General features: G+C 30.3%; 1 protein-coding gene across 14 annotated transcripts in view; it reads left to right on the top strand.

Moving 5' to 3' along the window:
- Positions 1-14,615, top strand: part of LOC143249773 (CLIP-associating protein 1-B-like) — a 179,180-nt gene that overhangs the window by 151,647 nt on the left and 12,918 nt on the right. For all 14 annotated transcript variants that reach the window (XM_076500167.1, XM_076500171.1, XM_076500162.1 and 11 more), the window contains 7 exons: positions 461-539; positions 1,049-1,195; positions 2,485-2,571; positions 7,372-7,499; positions 7,735-8,086; positions 12,579-12,651; positions 13,364-13,415. In XM_076500167.1, the coding sequence (XP_076356282.1) occupies positions 461-539; positions 1,049-1,195; positions 2,485-2,571; positions 7,372-7,499; positions 7,735-8,086; positions 12,579-12,651; positions 13,364-13,415 (918 nt within the window). The remainder of the gene's footprint in view (positions 1-460; positions 540-1,048; positions 1,196-2,484; positions 2,572-7,371; positions 7,500-7,734; positions 8,087-12,578; positions 12,652-13,363; positions 13,416-14,615) is intronic.

Raw genomic sequence — 14,615 nt, 5'->3', positions numbered from 1 at the left:
ACAAAGTTCCCTGCAGCACAGATATTAAGGCCAAGTGATGTGACGTGATCAGCCGCAGCCAATGATGGCCAAGTGGAGCATGACATCATTAATCATACGAGTGGGGTGAACGGAACGGACACACACACAGTGTGTGTGTCTTGACCTCTGCTGAACCCCTGAGACTGACTTTCCGAACCCTTGGGGTTCGATTGAACCCAGGTTAAGAACCACTGCTTTAACTCAACATATTTGTGATCAGGTCTTTATTAAAAATGACTAAATGTTTTTATAGCCTTTACTGGAAGTTCCACATTTTGTGCAGTTATGTAAAACATTAAAAATTACAAAAATGAAACTTTGATGATTACATTTGGACTAGAACATTGCTCACATCAATTAATCCTGTATGAAAACAGTTTAAAAAACTTAAATATACAGGTTTATATGGAGTTTTAATTATAATTTTCTCCCCTTGTAGGGACTGCTTCCCTTGTGAAAAGCAGTTTTTGGTTATTGTAAAATTTCTTAATGATCCTCATCAAACACCTAACGACAAGGTAAACTGCTTTTATGTTTTGTTTTGTTTTACTTTGTGTAAAGCAAAAAGAAGTAGATTTTTACTTGAGTAACTGAGATATCTTAATAGCATTTCATAAAAAAAGCATAATATCAAAACATGATTTATTTCTTCTGTTCAGCATTAGCATATTTACTAATAAGCAGAAGGATAAAATGATAGCCATTAGTATGGGAAAATTAATGATTTCTCTAAAATTAGTAGAACAGTATTTTTGTTGTCAGATGTTTTAGGCTTGAATTATAAAATTTGTAGTTTCAAGGAAAACTTGTTTTTGCATACTTAGATATGATTAAGTTGTTCTCTCTAGTTAAAAGATTGCTTTGCTTTATTTTTTCGTTTTTTTAACTGTGCTTATTGTAAAATTGGTAAAAATAAAAATAATTCTTCTTTAGTTAACCCTTGTAATGTTGTATGTTTAAGTTAGATCTAGTTAAATATCAATGTTTAAAGTGAGTCTTTGAGAAATGTTAAAATTTTCTTCTTTAGGTAAAGATTATTCTATTGCACTATTTGCATTCTGTTTTGAAGATAATGGACCCTAGTGATTTCAGTGGCTCTAATAATGAAACTAAAATAGCTGTAATAAAATTAATTTCCTGGAAAAGTGAAGTGAAAGTTCCAGAAATAAGAAAGGTAATTATTTACTCTCATATTTTAAAACACTCAGCAACAGTTGTCATTTTTAAGATGTACTGCATACATCTGAATTTCTAATACTTTTTAATTACATTATTTGTTCATATTTGTTTTTTTATATTGTAATGGTTTTAGTTGAAATTTTGACCAAACTTATTTGCATTATCTATGTATATAAAAGAAAAATTGTGTTTGTATCTTTATTAATTCTTCGCACACTGTTTGACCAAGCATCACCAAACTTGGCATAGTGTTTTGTATGGCTTCCAGAAGTGATATATGTGGACAAACTCCCACAAAAAGTTTATTTAATAAATTAAAACTAATTTTTTGTATTTAATTCAGTTTCTACCTCTGTGTCGCACTCTTTTTGATAATACTCAACAGTATACATCGTTGCTTAGCAACAAAACTATGACAATATTGTTATTTATGTTGAATACATAATGTACATGTTACTTTGTGTGTTTTTTATTTTCTCCATTTTTTATAACTACAGTGATATAAAAGCAAATGGTTTAACCCAGGGGTTCCCAACCGGTGACCCCCCAAGGGGTTGCGAAGCCTTGGCAGGGGAGTCGCGAAGCCTTGGCAGAGGAATCGCGTAGCCTTGTTAAAAGTTGCTTGGGATAACATTAATTTTATTTCATCAATTACATTTTCATGTTGCGAGTGCAAAAAGGTTGGGAACCCCTGGTTTAACCCTTTCACAATAGGCTCAATATAATATACACAAATTTGTCTACACCTTTGCACACGTTAAGTATTTGTACTGTAGCTTTTGAATGCATCATGTATATCTTCATAAAATTTTGTCGACTTTTAGCAAGGATTATACATATTTTGTACATTAAAAATCAGATTTTTTAATTAAATATTTTTACCAAAGATTTGTTTGTGAAAATATTGCATCTTTAATCTTTGAGGGCAAAGTATTTTCATGTTATAATTTTAAAACAACAAACTATTCTTTATCATAGAAATCTCAAATATTATTTGCTTAATCTCTAAAACCTTATATCTAAAACCTAATATAAATTATGGTCACAAAAGCAAAGTTTGAAGGGAATAATGGCCATTTTCTGTACGTTTACAACATAAGCAATTAAGAAATAACACATACTATTCAGGAACAAAATTTGTGTTACATAGTGTAATATATAAAACAAAATGATTGTGTTTGTGTGTAATAAACTTTCAAATATCTTTATATGAAAAAGATAGCCAGAATTTTAAAGTTCTGTTAAAACTTTTAAATTATAATGTCTACTCTTTTTACTTTTTAGTATTCTCAAGATGTTATCTTGGACATGTTTAACGTAAACACCCCAGAATTTTCCATGTTATTAAACCAGTTACCCAAGCCACATCAGGTACAAGTATTGTTTTTTGCTTCTAGAGATTTACATTCAGATTTAATAATGTGTGTTCTGGGCATTTTAGCATTGAGGCAGTTCAGACAGAATCTTTAAAAATAGTTTATATATTTGTGTGTGTTAAATATTCCAAAAGATACACTTTTTGAAATTACTATCTAGTACAAATATCTTAAGTATTTAGAGTATTTTGTGCATACTAACAATGTCAGTACTGAAAACATTATTATAGAAACCAGTACTTTATACAAACTAATTGAGTTCTAAAAATGTGTTTCTGATTATAGTGGTGTCATTGTAAATATGATTTAACCAGAACTCAGGTTTCTGTGTATTTGCTATTGAAATAACTACTCTAAATAAACAAACTAGTTAGGACTAAGAGCGTGTTACAGATTATGGATATGTCACTTAAAAATTTTAAAACCAACAACAAAATGAAAAAAAAGTACAAAGTCCTATTTCTGAAGCTTTTTTTTTTTCAGTTTTTTGTACTAGTCTTTCCAAAATTGATATAGTCAAATAAACTGGAAATAAAGGTTATACTGAATTATCAAAAACAGTTCTATATAATGTTTTTTACATGTATAAATATTTTTTTAAAACTTCATTATCACCACCAGCCAAACCTATTTTATATCTTGTGTTACAATGCCTGTACTACAAAATTGTATTTGTGCTTGAGATTTTCCTCTAATAATAAATTTAAATAAAAGTAATGATCTCAACTTGTGTATATTATTTGAAGTACTAGATTGTACCGTAAAAACAGCTTGACTGTGAAAATGTGCCAGTGCACAGACAGTATGCAATACTAACAAATAAGAGTTAGACAGTAATGTGGAATACACCTACATGAGGGAATTATTAAGGGTACTGTAAAGTAATGACTCTTCCCCACTCCCATACAGTAAAAGGTCTTTTCAGAGGTCTTTGTTTTTCAGTCAGTTACAATATACCACCTTTCAGTTATGTTTTTAATTTCTCATTGATAGAACAAAGCTTCCTTTGTGACAAGTAATTCTGTGAGAACAGTTTTGATGGTATCAATATTTCTGAACGTTTTATAGCTGAATGAGAAATGTATAGATCTGAATAAATGGTAATCTGAGGGGCAAGGTCAGTAATGTATGGAGGGAAGACTTCCCCGTTCAAATCTCTGCTCTTGTTCTATGTCATTCTTGCAGAATATGGTCTGTCATGCTACAGAATGACCTCTGATGGACGTTTTTTCAATAACAGCCTGGTGCAAATACTCCAGTTGTTGACAGTAAAGGTCTGTGGTTATAGTCTGATTCAGTTTCAGTAACTCAAAGTGAATTATTATGAATCTCTCCCATCAAGTGGTCAGCAAGACTTTCTGTAGGAGTAGATCTCTTTTAGCTTTTATGTTTGGAAAACATACAAATTAAATTAAGTGAAGAAGGACATTGTGCTAATATATTAATAAGTTGGCAAACAGTTATAACCATAACGAAGTGATTTATTTTGGGGGTTAATATACTGTATATTTCAACGGAACATTGGTCTGTCTTTATCATACCCATATAGATGGTATTACTTTGAAACTGCTCAGAAACCATGTATGCAGACAGTGTTAAAGTAATTGTCTTCTTGTAAAGTTTGAACTTTATGGCACCTGTGAATGAGTTTGTAGGTTAGAATTAGAAAACACACAAGAACATTGGATACTGTTTTGGCTGCGAGTTCTGTAACTGGTATCGGCTTGTAAACTTTGCAGCGTAAACATAAAAATAATTAAATAGAGCAAACATGTTTATTTTATTTATTTAAAGAAGTGCAGTGTGAAAATTAATAAAAAGTCATAATACAAATGACTAAAGAATTAACAAAACAAAAAGAACCCCTGACTAGTTTAAACAGACCAAACTTGTCATCCTGTTATTATTTCAAATAATACTATATATCATAAGAAAATATTATTAGCAATTTGTCTTCCTTAATCTATATGTTTTATAACAACAACAAAAATCGCATACAGTAATCTACCTGCATTGTTATCATGTATATATCTGACATTTTTACACAGTACATGAAGTATAAATAACTTTTTGAAGTGTCTTCAAAATAGTGTCTTACATAATAGAAGCATTTTTGGAGCATGTTGTATTTAACATAAATTTATATAAACTTTGATCATTTTTATTTAGTTTGCCAACATTTTTTTCATTGAATTCAAGAACTTAGTATGGTTAACTTCATCCCTGAAGTTGTTTTTCTGTTTTTGTTTTAACTTTAATTTTCATTTTTAATTAACTAAGAGGTGACTGTTGTAAAGCTGTTTACATTACTCACATTTGTAGATGCTTTAGATATTATGCCAAATTTTATCAAACTGAGCTAAGTTTGGCCTGTTGGTTGGCATGTTATAATGCAGATCAGAAGGTCGAATGTGTAATCTATTATTAAATGCTGGAAACATTATAAACTTTCAGGTGGGGGCATTGTAACTATGATAGTCAATCCTATTATTTGGCTGAAAGTGGGCATGTTGATTTATCCTCTGGTCATCTGTTTTGAACTTGTGACAACTATGCCCAGACCTTGTGGGATGTAGCCAAGTGGCTTCAGAATTTCTAATCCACATGTTTCATAAAGTGCCATTCAGACTGAAAGTAACAATAATAAATTGTTTATTTACCAGAACTTAACTTGATACTACGAGTAATGCATGTTGGTTAGGCTTAATTTGTTTTGTTGACCAAAAGTATACTTTTTAGGTTTTCATTAAGACTTGCACATTTAATTTTTTTACCATTAACTTTTAATTTCCTAGTACTGATATTGCTAATAAGCTATGGTACAAAGTTTTCTTCTAATAGCTCATTAGATACCAAGTGCTTTCCTACTTCTTTTAAAATTAGCAAATTACACTGAGAATCTTTAAGAATATCACTAATTTTGTTGAATAAATAAGCACACACGTAGTAATGATTTTTTTCAGTATTTCTTTTTTATGTAATGTTTTGAACTGTGAGACTTGCTGACAACCAGAAATAGTATTATTAACACTGCTGCTTTTAAAGAACTGATAGTCTTGCAGAGTGTCGTATAACTATTTAACTATTGGTTCAGTTTCAAATTAGTGAGGAAATAAAAAATTTTTTGCCAAGTTTTGAACATTTACAGATTTTATTGTGTGGGTCACACAGAAATGTGTTTTTTAAGTAATGTAATAATGTTTATATAAAGTTCCTTGTGTAATATGCCAGTGAACTAGATAACGAATCTAGTGGTCATTGTTATTATTATGCATTTAAGGAAGATAAATCCTCGATTCAAACTAAATTAAACAAATTTCTCTGCCATCCCTCAACTTGAGTACAACCTGCATCCTAGAAGAGCTGTGATACAGAAACAGGGTCAAGTATGCACGAGTTTTTACAGTGTCTCTTGGATGTAACCCTGTTCTTTAGCAGGTGGTTAATATGTTTTCATCTTTGCAGATCCTGTTCATAAAAATGTCATCTAACTAAATGTAGAACACCTACACAAAATGTTGAAATACACAACTGTATAATGATGTATTTCATCCTTAAAGAACGTACCAGTTTTGAGCTATGAAACAAGTTGTGTTATTCAAAAAAAAAACATTTCTGTTTAAGCCTACTGTTATCTTTGTATTCTGTATTTACCTGTATGTAGGTAACAAGAAACTGCCAAAAGTAAAAGTAAAATTGGAGAATTATTTTATTTTGACAAATAATTACCATGAGCTGCCATTTTTCACAGTAAGCTTTCTTATTTTTCAACTGATGTTACAAACACTTACACTCTTGTGTGTTGTACAGAAACTACACCAGAGCCACCAAAGGAACTTTTTGTAGTAATATGTTTCAACTCGTATATATAATCAATGAAAAAATTAAGTATTTTCATCAAAATAATATAATGTACTAGTACACAATCATGTGGAAGCCAGTATATAACATCAACATAATTTTATGTGTTACTTGTAGTGATTCAGGAGTCAAAATAAGTACATGTGTGTACTAGTGTCCAGCATTGAAACTGATAATTCAGCATAGCCTATCCTTTATTTTCATTATTGGCCATATCAGATTCGATAATTTTGGTAGGATAAAAACAGGCTTCAGAAATATTTTTTTTCTCTTTATTGTTTAGTACTTCTTTATATGTTTATTAAAACATGAATATTGAAACCTGTTGATATATTTTTGTTACAGAAAATAACAATAATCTCCTATTAAGAGACTGATAAGAACTTGTGTTGCTCTAATAAAAACTTGTTTATGTAGAAGTTGATGAATTTTTTTTTTTTTTTATGTTCTCCATTTTCACTAAATTACGGTATATTTAATAAAGTATAATGGGAGAAACTACATATTCAGTAAAAAAAATAAATTAACTTTCAGTTAGTGAGGTAAGGAATGCATTAAAGAAAAATGTGGTTGATTGACGTTTAGAAAAACATCAATTATTCTGAGGACTATAACTGTTAGATCATAGAATTTTGCTTGTTTTTTTATTTGAGTTTTATATGGTATTTAGTAATAATATATATTCTATTCACTCTGAATTTGTAATTTTAGTGTGTTTAATTTTATCTTACAATGGTTTATTTTTTACTTTATTTAATTTTTTAGTTTATTTGTAATTAATAAGAAGCAGTTTCAAGTTAATTAATTTTTATATGTGATCATTTTTAAGCTTTATTAATTGTGACTGAAAACATCATTCAGTTAAATAATTGTTGTAACCTGTCTTGATTTTGATGTTGCAAAATGATCACATAACTTGTAATTTCTTCCACAGGATAGTGCTTTCAATTTACTTAGCTCCAGAAGAAGAAGTACAGATAGTACATCTTATGTAGGTATCAGTAAGACTCCTGGAAGCCCCATTATGTCCCATCTTCAGTCTCCAACTGCAACTCTGTCCAGGTCAGAAGTTTATTTTGAGAAATTGTTAAATCATACAACTGCTTACATGATTGGTGGTCACTTTTCCCTTTCAACACATATATTATGTTATTTTCTTTAACTGTTAAGTGTGACTCTGTGCAACATTCTTGTAATGTGTTTTGAAACATTTAGATTTAGTTTTTGTATTCTTGATAAAGAGAGATTGATGGGCTTTGTAAAAAATGAGTTAATAAATGGAAATAATTGTTTTCAGAATGAATAGAATTCAAAGTGGAATGTCATTAAGTCAGTCATTTGAATATGATGACACAGAAAATTTGAACCCTGAAGACATCTATAATTCCTTGAAAAAGACATCAGCAGAAATCCAGAAGTATAGTCGTAGCACCCTGGAAAAAGATTTTTATGGAAAGGATAGTAGTCAGAAACAAAAGGATGATCAGATTAATGAATCCATGTCTTTGGACTCGGGCATCAGCCAAACATCTGCCCCTGAGGGAAGGCTGGATGTGCTAGAGGAAAGATCAAGAGAAGTTTCTAGTTCAGACTCTTCACCTACAAAGTGTTCTTCATCAGATTACAACCCTGCATACTACCATGATCAGGTACTGTATATTTTTCCTTTTACCTTGAGATTTGTAAAATATCAGCCATAACAAATGGAGGTAGTATAAGTCTTGAGGATCAAAATCCTTGATATTCTCTCCAGGTCAGTTTTTGGGAATGTGCTGTTAATTTTAGGACAACTTTAACTGTTAAGTTTGGTATGCATTAAGAGTTCATGTTTCTGACAAAGTTTTCATTTCATATTAAGAAATTGTCAAGTTTGATAATGTAAAACATGCAGTTTCACTTAAAAAATAAATCTTATATGTAAACCTCCTATTAGAAGTGTTTGTGATGGATATGTGCCTTAAACATTGTGAAGATAACCATCCATCTTGGGTGAAACCTGGCATGTTCTGGTGGTTAGAGTGCTCAACTTGCAATCTGTGGGTCATAGGTTAGATTCCTCATCACACCAAACACACTCATACTTCTAGCCATTGGGGTGTTATAGTGTGATGGTTACTTTGCTGTTCATTGATAAAAAAAAAAAAAACTCCAAGAGTTTGCAGTGGGTGGTGTCAATTAGCAGCTGCTTTCCATTTAATCAATCATTTCTAAATTAGAGGTGGTTAATGCAGATGGCTCTTGTGTAGCTTGCTTAAAATCAAAACAAACCAAAACTTCTTTTCTAAATTTTATCTACGACTTTATTTTTCATTAGTAAAATTTGTATTTAATGTGTACAAGTTTTCCCAGTCATTTTGGAAAGAGAAAATATGTTAGTTCGATACTTTTTATTAGAAATACTTACACAGTTTGTTTTGTAATATTACTGTAATTTGTACATTCATATTCTTATGCATAAAACAGTGTTTATTGTTAGTACCTGTTTAAAATTTGACAGTAGATTTTGTATAACCACACTGCTTTCTGTCTTTAGGTCTTGGTATTTTTCAAATGCTGAATTATTATAAAAACCTCAGCTTTTATGATAGCCATATAATAGTGTCTCATCGCATATGAAGCAAAAGTTAAATTTAAGTTAGAATACTTTTGAAAGAGTTATGCAAATAAATGTCTAACAATATACATGTATATTGGTGTAGAAATGTGCCCATGTTTCCACTTGTCAGTCTGTTCAGGAAAAGCATGAGAATACATGCAATTTAATACATAATCCAAGAGCTTTCTGGGCTCCAAGACAAGTCTTAGACCACAGCTATAATGATTGCACCTGTGGTACATGTATCCCTACTTTGTTCATCATATTAAACCTTGAGCCTGCTTCCCCCTAATTTGCTTCATGTGTATCTGATATGTGTTATATGTCATAAATTTCTAGAGAGTGATGAAAATGTTGGAGGGAAGGAAAACAAAAGACAGAGAATGATGTGGATGATAAACTTAAGAATATAGTTATAGGTAATTCCTTTATGAGGCATGTGTATACCATATTATGTAGGGTAAATAGGGAAAAAATCCAAGGGCACAGACAGGGTATATAACTGACAGAGCAGGAGATATAATTATGTGGGCTAGCAGAGATGCAATTTTTGTTCAGCACATAGGAGCTAATAATGTAAGAAAATGTAGTTCAGAGGAGTTAATTAACAAGTAGAAGGGGTTGATAAAGGCATTTAAAGAAAAAGACCATAAATTAATTTTGTTAGAGACACTGGTCATAATTAATTGTAGGTATGAAGTTATAAATAGTCTGCTTGGACTAAATGCTAATGATTACATTAGTATTTAAGGATGAGCAAATTGCTAGTTGGACTTGAGGGATCAGTTCAAAAGAAGAAGGAAGTTTTTTGGAATGGGTGGTTTGCATTTAAATAACATAGGAACTGAAGTGTTTGCTAGGGCTATTAACTTGGCTGTAAGGGAAATTTTAAACAAGGACTAGATGGTGGTGAAGGCCAGGATAAACTAAATTCAAAATAAAAAATTGATAGAGAAAAATTTAACATAGGAAACGAGTATAGAAGTAGTTATAAAGGTAGGCTTAGTTGTTACTCTGTAATGCCAGAAGTATAAGAAATAAACTAGATGATTTTAGAGCACTGGTAGAAATGGAAGATTTTGATATAATGAAAAGAACTGAAACATGGTTAGGTGTAGATGATTTTCATGAGGAAAGAACTGAAACATGGTTAGGTGTAGATGATTTTCATGACAGAAATGTCTTTGAAATACATGGTTATAGGTTATTTAATAAGGACAGAGTAGTAAAGAGAGGGGGAGAAATGGCTTCATATGTAAAGTGTGAGGTACATCCTATTGATATTGAGAATATTAAGGATATTAGCAAGGTAATTGAATCCATTTGGGTCCATATTAGTTGATATAAAAGGAAAAGACTTTTTATTAAGAATTTGTTTCAGACAATCAGATGATACTGTTGAAATCAGTGAGAAACAGTGCAATTAAGATTTCAGTTTTTAATGAAATCACAATTATGGGTGATTTTAATTTCAGACATGTAGATTTGGAAATGCTAGAGTCAAACCATGAGGAAGACAAGTTTGTTTTTTTTTAAACTGTTCAACATGGCTTTCTTCACCAATTATTCAAGGAATCTACAATAAACAATGCCATTTGAGATTTATTGTTAACAGAAAATACAGAAATGATCAAGAGGGTGAAAATTGGGGAACATCTGGGTACAAGTGGTCATTTCTCAAATAGGTTCAATGTTTTTCTGCATATGGTGATGAGGAATAATGATATTTTGGTTACAAATGTAAAAATTAACAGTAAGAGTTTCTTTAGATACATTAAGAATAAACAAAATGTTATTATGGGGATAGGACATTCGAGGGATGATATAGTAAAGCTTGTAACTGGTGATCACGAGATGGCTGGGTTATTAAATTTTGATTTTCACTAAAGAAGCTTTTAGCAGTATTCCACTTTTTAAACAATTGATAGATGGAAGCAATGCCAGATGAGTGCTTTAAGTTTGTTAAGTAAAAGGTTGGAAGTATGATAAGGCTTCTGGAGCAGATAATATTTCTCCAAGGGATTTGAAGGATTTTATATGTAAGTTACTTGCTAATGTTTCTCGTAAGTCTTCAAATAGAGGGCAGGCACCAGAGAATTGGAAGTTCAATAATGTTGCTCCTCTTTTCAATGTAGATTATAACAATTGTCCCATTATAGGCCCATTAACCTTACATCAGTTGTGGAAAAAGTTTTGGAAAGTCTGAAAAAAAGATACTTTGTAAAGTTATTAACAGTGTTTAGAATTTTATTTTATCATCAACATGGTTTAACTTAATAAAATGTTTGTCACAAGTGGGTACCCAGGGCTCAGTTTTAGGACTATTGCTCTTTTTGACAGATGAAAGAATGGTCAATGGATTGCTTAAATTTGTAGATGATATCAGGTTCTTGGTTGTTACTGACTGCAGTAACACTACAGGAGATATGTTGCTTAGATCAGTTTGTGAGTTGGGCAAATAAATGGCAGATGGGTTTTATTTATAATAAATACAATATAATGCATGTAGGTTATCATAATTTGAATTAGAAGTATAATTTAGATGGGAACCTTAACAATGCCATTAAAAGAAAGGGATCTTGATATACTGATGGATCACTGTGTTAAGTCATTCAAGAAGTGTGCTGTTGCTAGTGGTAGGGCAGATAGGATTTTAGGTTGTATCTACAGAAGTATTGAACAGAAGGCTAGAGGAGGTTATATTTCATTGCATGTGTCACTGGTTAGGCCACATTTGGAGTATTGTATAAGAAATCCCCTCCATTCTAATAACCTTCTTCTGAGGAAAGGTTAAGATCTCTGTAGAGTTAGAGGGGATCCATTTTAGGCATTTAAGATTGTAAAGGAATTGATTGTGTTGATGCATCTTTTTTGATACTCAACAGTGAGAAAATAGTTGGACTAGGGAGCACACACACAAACAAATTTTGGCAGAGTAGGAGTTATCTTCAGTTAACTCAGTTTTGTTTTTCTAACAGAGGTGATGACCTTTAGAATGGGTTGTGGAAATAATTAGTTTCTTCCTAAGACTTGCTACTTTGTTACTTAAAGATAATTATTTTTACATGAAGTATTGGTAAAGAAAATGTGTAAAATAAACCTAGAATCATGTTTATTATAAACTTCCTATGAACTTTGTTTTATGGCATTATCTTGAAAAATTAAAACTGAGAAATTTCATGTTAGGGGAGATAATGTCTTAGGAAGAATTGATAATTTTTAACTTTTGCAATAATATTATCTTAAAACAGGATTTCTTTAAATACAGTATGATAATTTATAACCACTCAGTTGCTAGTTTTATGTTTCAGTCAGTTTTATGAAACTAGTACAGAATATTGGAGATCACATATGAAATAGCTACTAATGTGGGGTATTGTTCTTATACTGTCAGTATAACTTGATTCAAGGCCTGAATTTCAAGCCTCATTCAATATTTTAGCATGAGAACAGCACTAATTATTGTAAACTTTTCATTATCTGACAATATATTCATATATATGTAGTTTTGTGCTTTACTAATTTTAATTTTTTGCTATGTATAGGACATGAAAGATGGCTTAGATGTGGATGTTCTAGAAGAAACAGTTTTTGATGTAGATAGTGAGGTGGAAGATGGTATGTATAGTTGTTGCTGAAAGATTATTAACAATAAATTTTATAGAAAAATAGTTTCTGAAGCATATTCTGATTAAATATATTACATTTTAACCATCCAATTGTCATATTTATGAAATTCCTTTTAGATAAACCTTCCTTTTGAAAACTACTGTATATGTATTCAGGCTTTGTTTACTCTTTTATTTAGATTCTGAGCTATTATTTTCAGAATAAAGAACTTTAATTTTATAGGAGAGTTTTTATGCCTGATAATTCATGTAGTAGTAGTTCTGGATTTCAAAATTTGCAAGCCACTTTTGAAACCATGTGATACCACAAAATCTTTCCTTCACTTTGAAACTAAGGGTGTGTTACAAGAGTGACAGTCAGTCATGTAATATGGATAGTAGAGCTCTGCCAGTGAGCAGGTCAGTAGTTCAAAATCAGAGATGGTGGCAGGTATCATTAGTAGTTGCTCCATAATTATGAAATTAATAATAATAACTGTAATTGTATATTTTGCATTTAATGAAAATTTAATTTTCAATTTTTGTGTTTTGGTATGTGTTTTTCCTAACTTTCCTCTATAACGTTGCATTCATAACTTATTGTTTATTATAGGAATAAAAATACATTTATAACAAGTCATTTTTTTCAAGTAATTGCATTGCTAATGATTTGAAATCATTCTCTTTTTTTTAATTTTTTCATCATGCCTTTTGTTTTGCAGCTGATTCTCCATTTATTAATGTTCTAACAGAATTGAATAACCACAACACCAGGTAAGCCAAAGTCAAATATTTTTTACAGTTTTTATATTATTTAAAAACATTGTTTAAGTTCTAATTTTTATGAAATTTGCATGTAGTTTTTTTTCACTTTCCTTATTGATGCTGTAATCAGTGGTACATAATTTATGAGATAATTTTTAATATCATGGTTAATTACACTCTTACAGGTTAAATATATATAAAATAAATAGATTTTTCAATATGATTTTAACAAACTTCAGATTTGAAATCTGTAATGAACTGATCAAAAGAAATCTGTTACCTAGTGTGATTTTAACATTAAAATAAGCCTTCAAGTTTTAAAGAACATAGTCGTGGAGTTTAGGTTAAGTATTTGTTAATTTTTATTGCAGTCTTTCTTTTTTTTCTTTCAATATGAACAAATGTTTGCTGAATAAAGGAAAATGATACTAAAGACTTGTTATAAGTGTTGTTTGTTGTTTAGTTAACTTAGTATTAGAAATCAAATCAGTTAAATTCTGTTCAACTCTGTCTCTGACTGGTAGGTTTCAGTGCTGTAATTCCACCTGAGTTGTCTCAGTGGTCAATGTACAAATAGCCCATTGTGAAGTTGTTTATGCTAAACAAAATGTTCACTGTTAAAATATACCATAATTTTATGTACAAAAACAAATTATTATAAAGTAAAAACTTGATTAAAAATAATGTTTTGATAAATGTTTTATGTTAATTTCCAAACTAATTAATTTAATAAAATACTAGCAATAAGGTAAGGAAATTTTCCCTCTGACTATTTGTTCACAAAATGCCATTAATTAACTATTAGACTTGGAATATACAAGATATAGTTACTTAATTAAATTCCAATTACTTAAATGTAATTTTGAGTAATCTTTTCCTCATATTTGCTTCTAGTGTTTTTTTTTTATTATTATTATTACTATGAAAACAACTGGAAGGTGACTGTGAGAAGAAAAAGCTTATAAACTTGATGATTTGTTTAGAGTAAGTTTATAAAATGAATAAAATTAAGATACTTAATACTTCAGAACTGAAATACTCATTTTAGTTATAAACTTAAAAACTATGAAATGAAGATAATGATGAATAATACCCTACTAAATTTGAATTCAGTTTTGCACAGCTTACTAATGCAAGTTTTTCTTAAATTTATATATATATTTCCAAGTGCCTGAAAATAGTTTCTGATTATATATTCATCATTGTGGT

This window comes from Tachypleus tridentatus, chromosome 4 (assembly GCF_004210375.1).
Source record: "Tachypleus tridentatus isolate NWPU-2018 chromosome 4, ASM421037v1, whole genome shotgun sequence".
NCBI classification, from domain to species: domain Eukaryota; kingdom Metazoa; phylum Arthropoda; class Merostomata; order Xiphosura; family Limulidae; genus Tachypleus; species Tachypleus tridentatus.
Note: the sequence above shows the minus strand (reverse complement) of the source record. Positions and strands in the feature narration are given on the sequence as shown.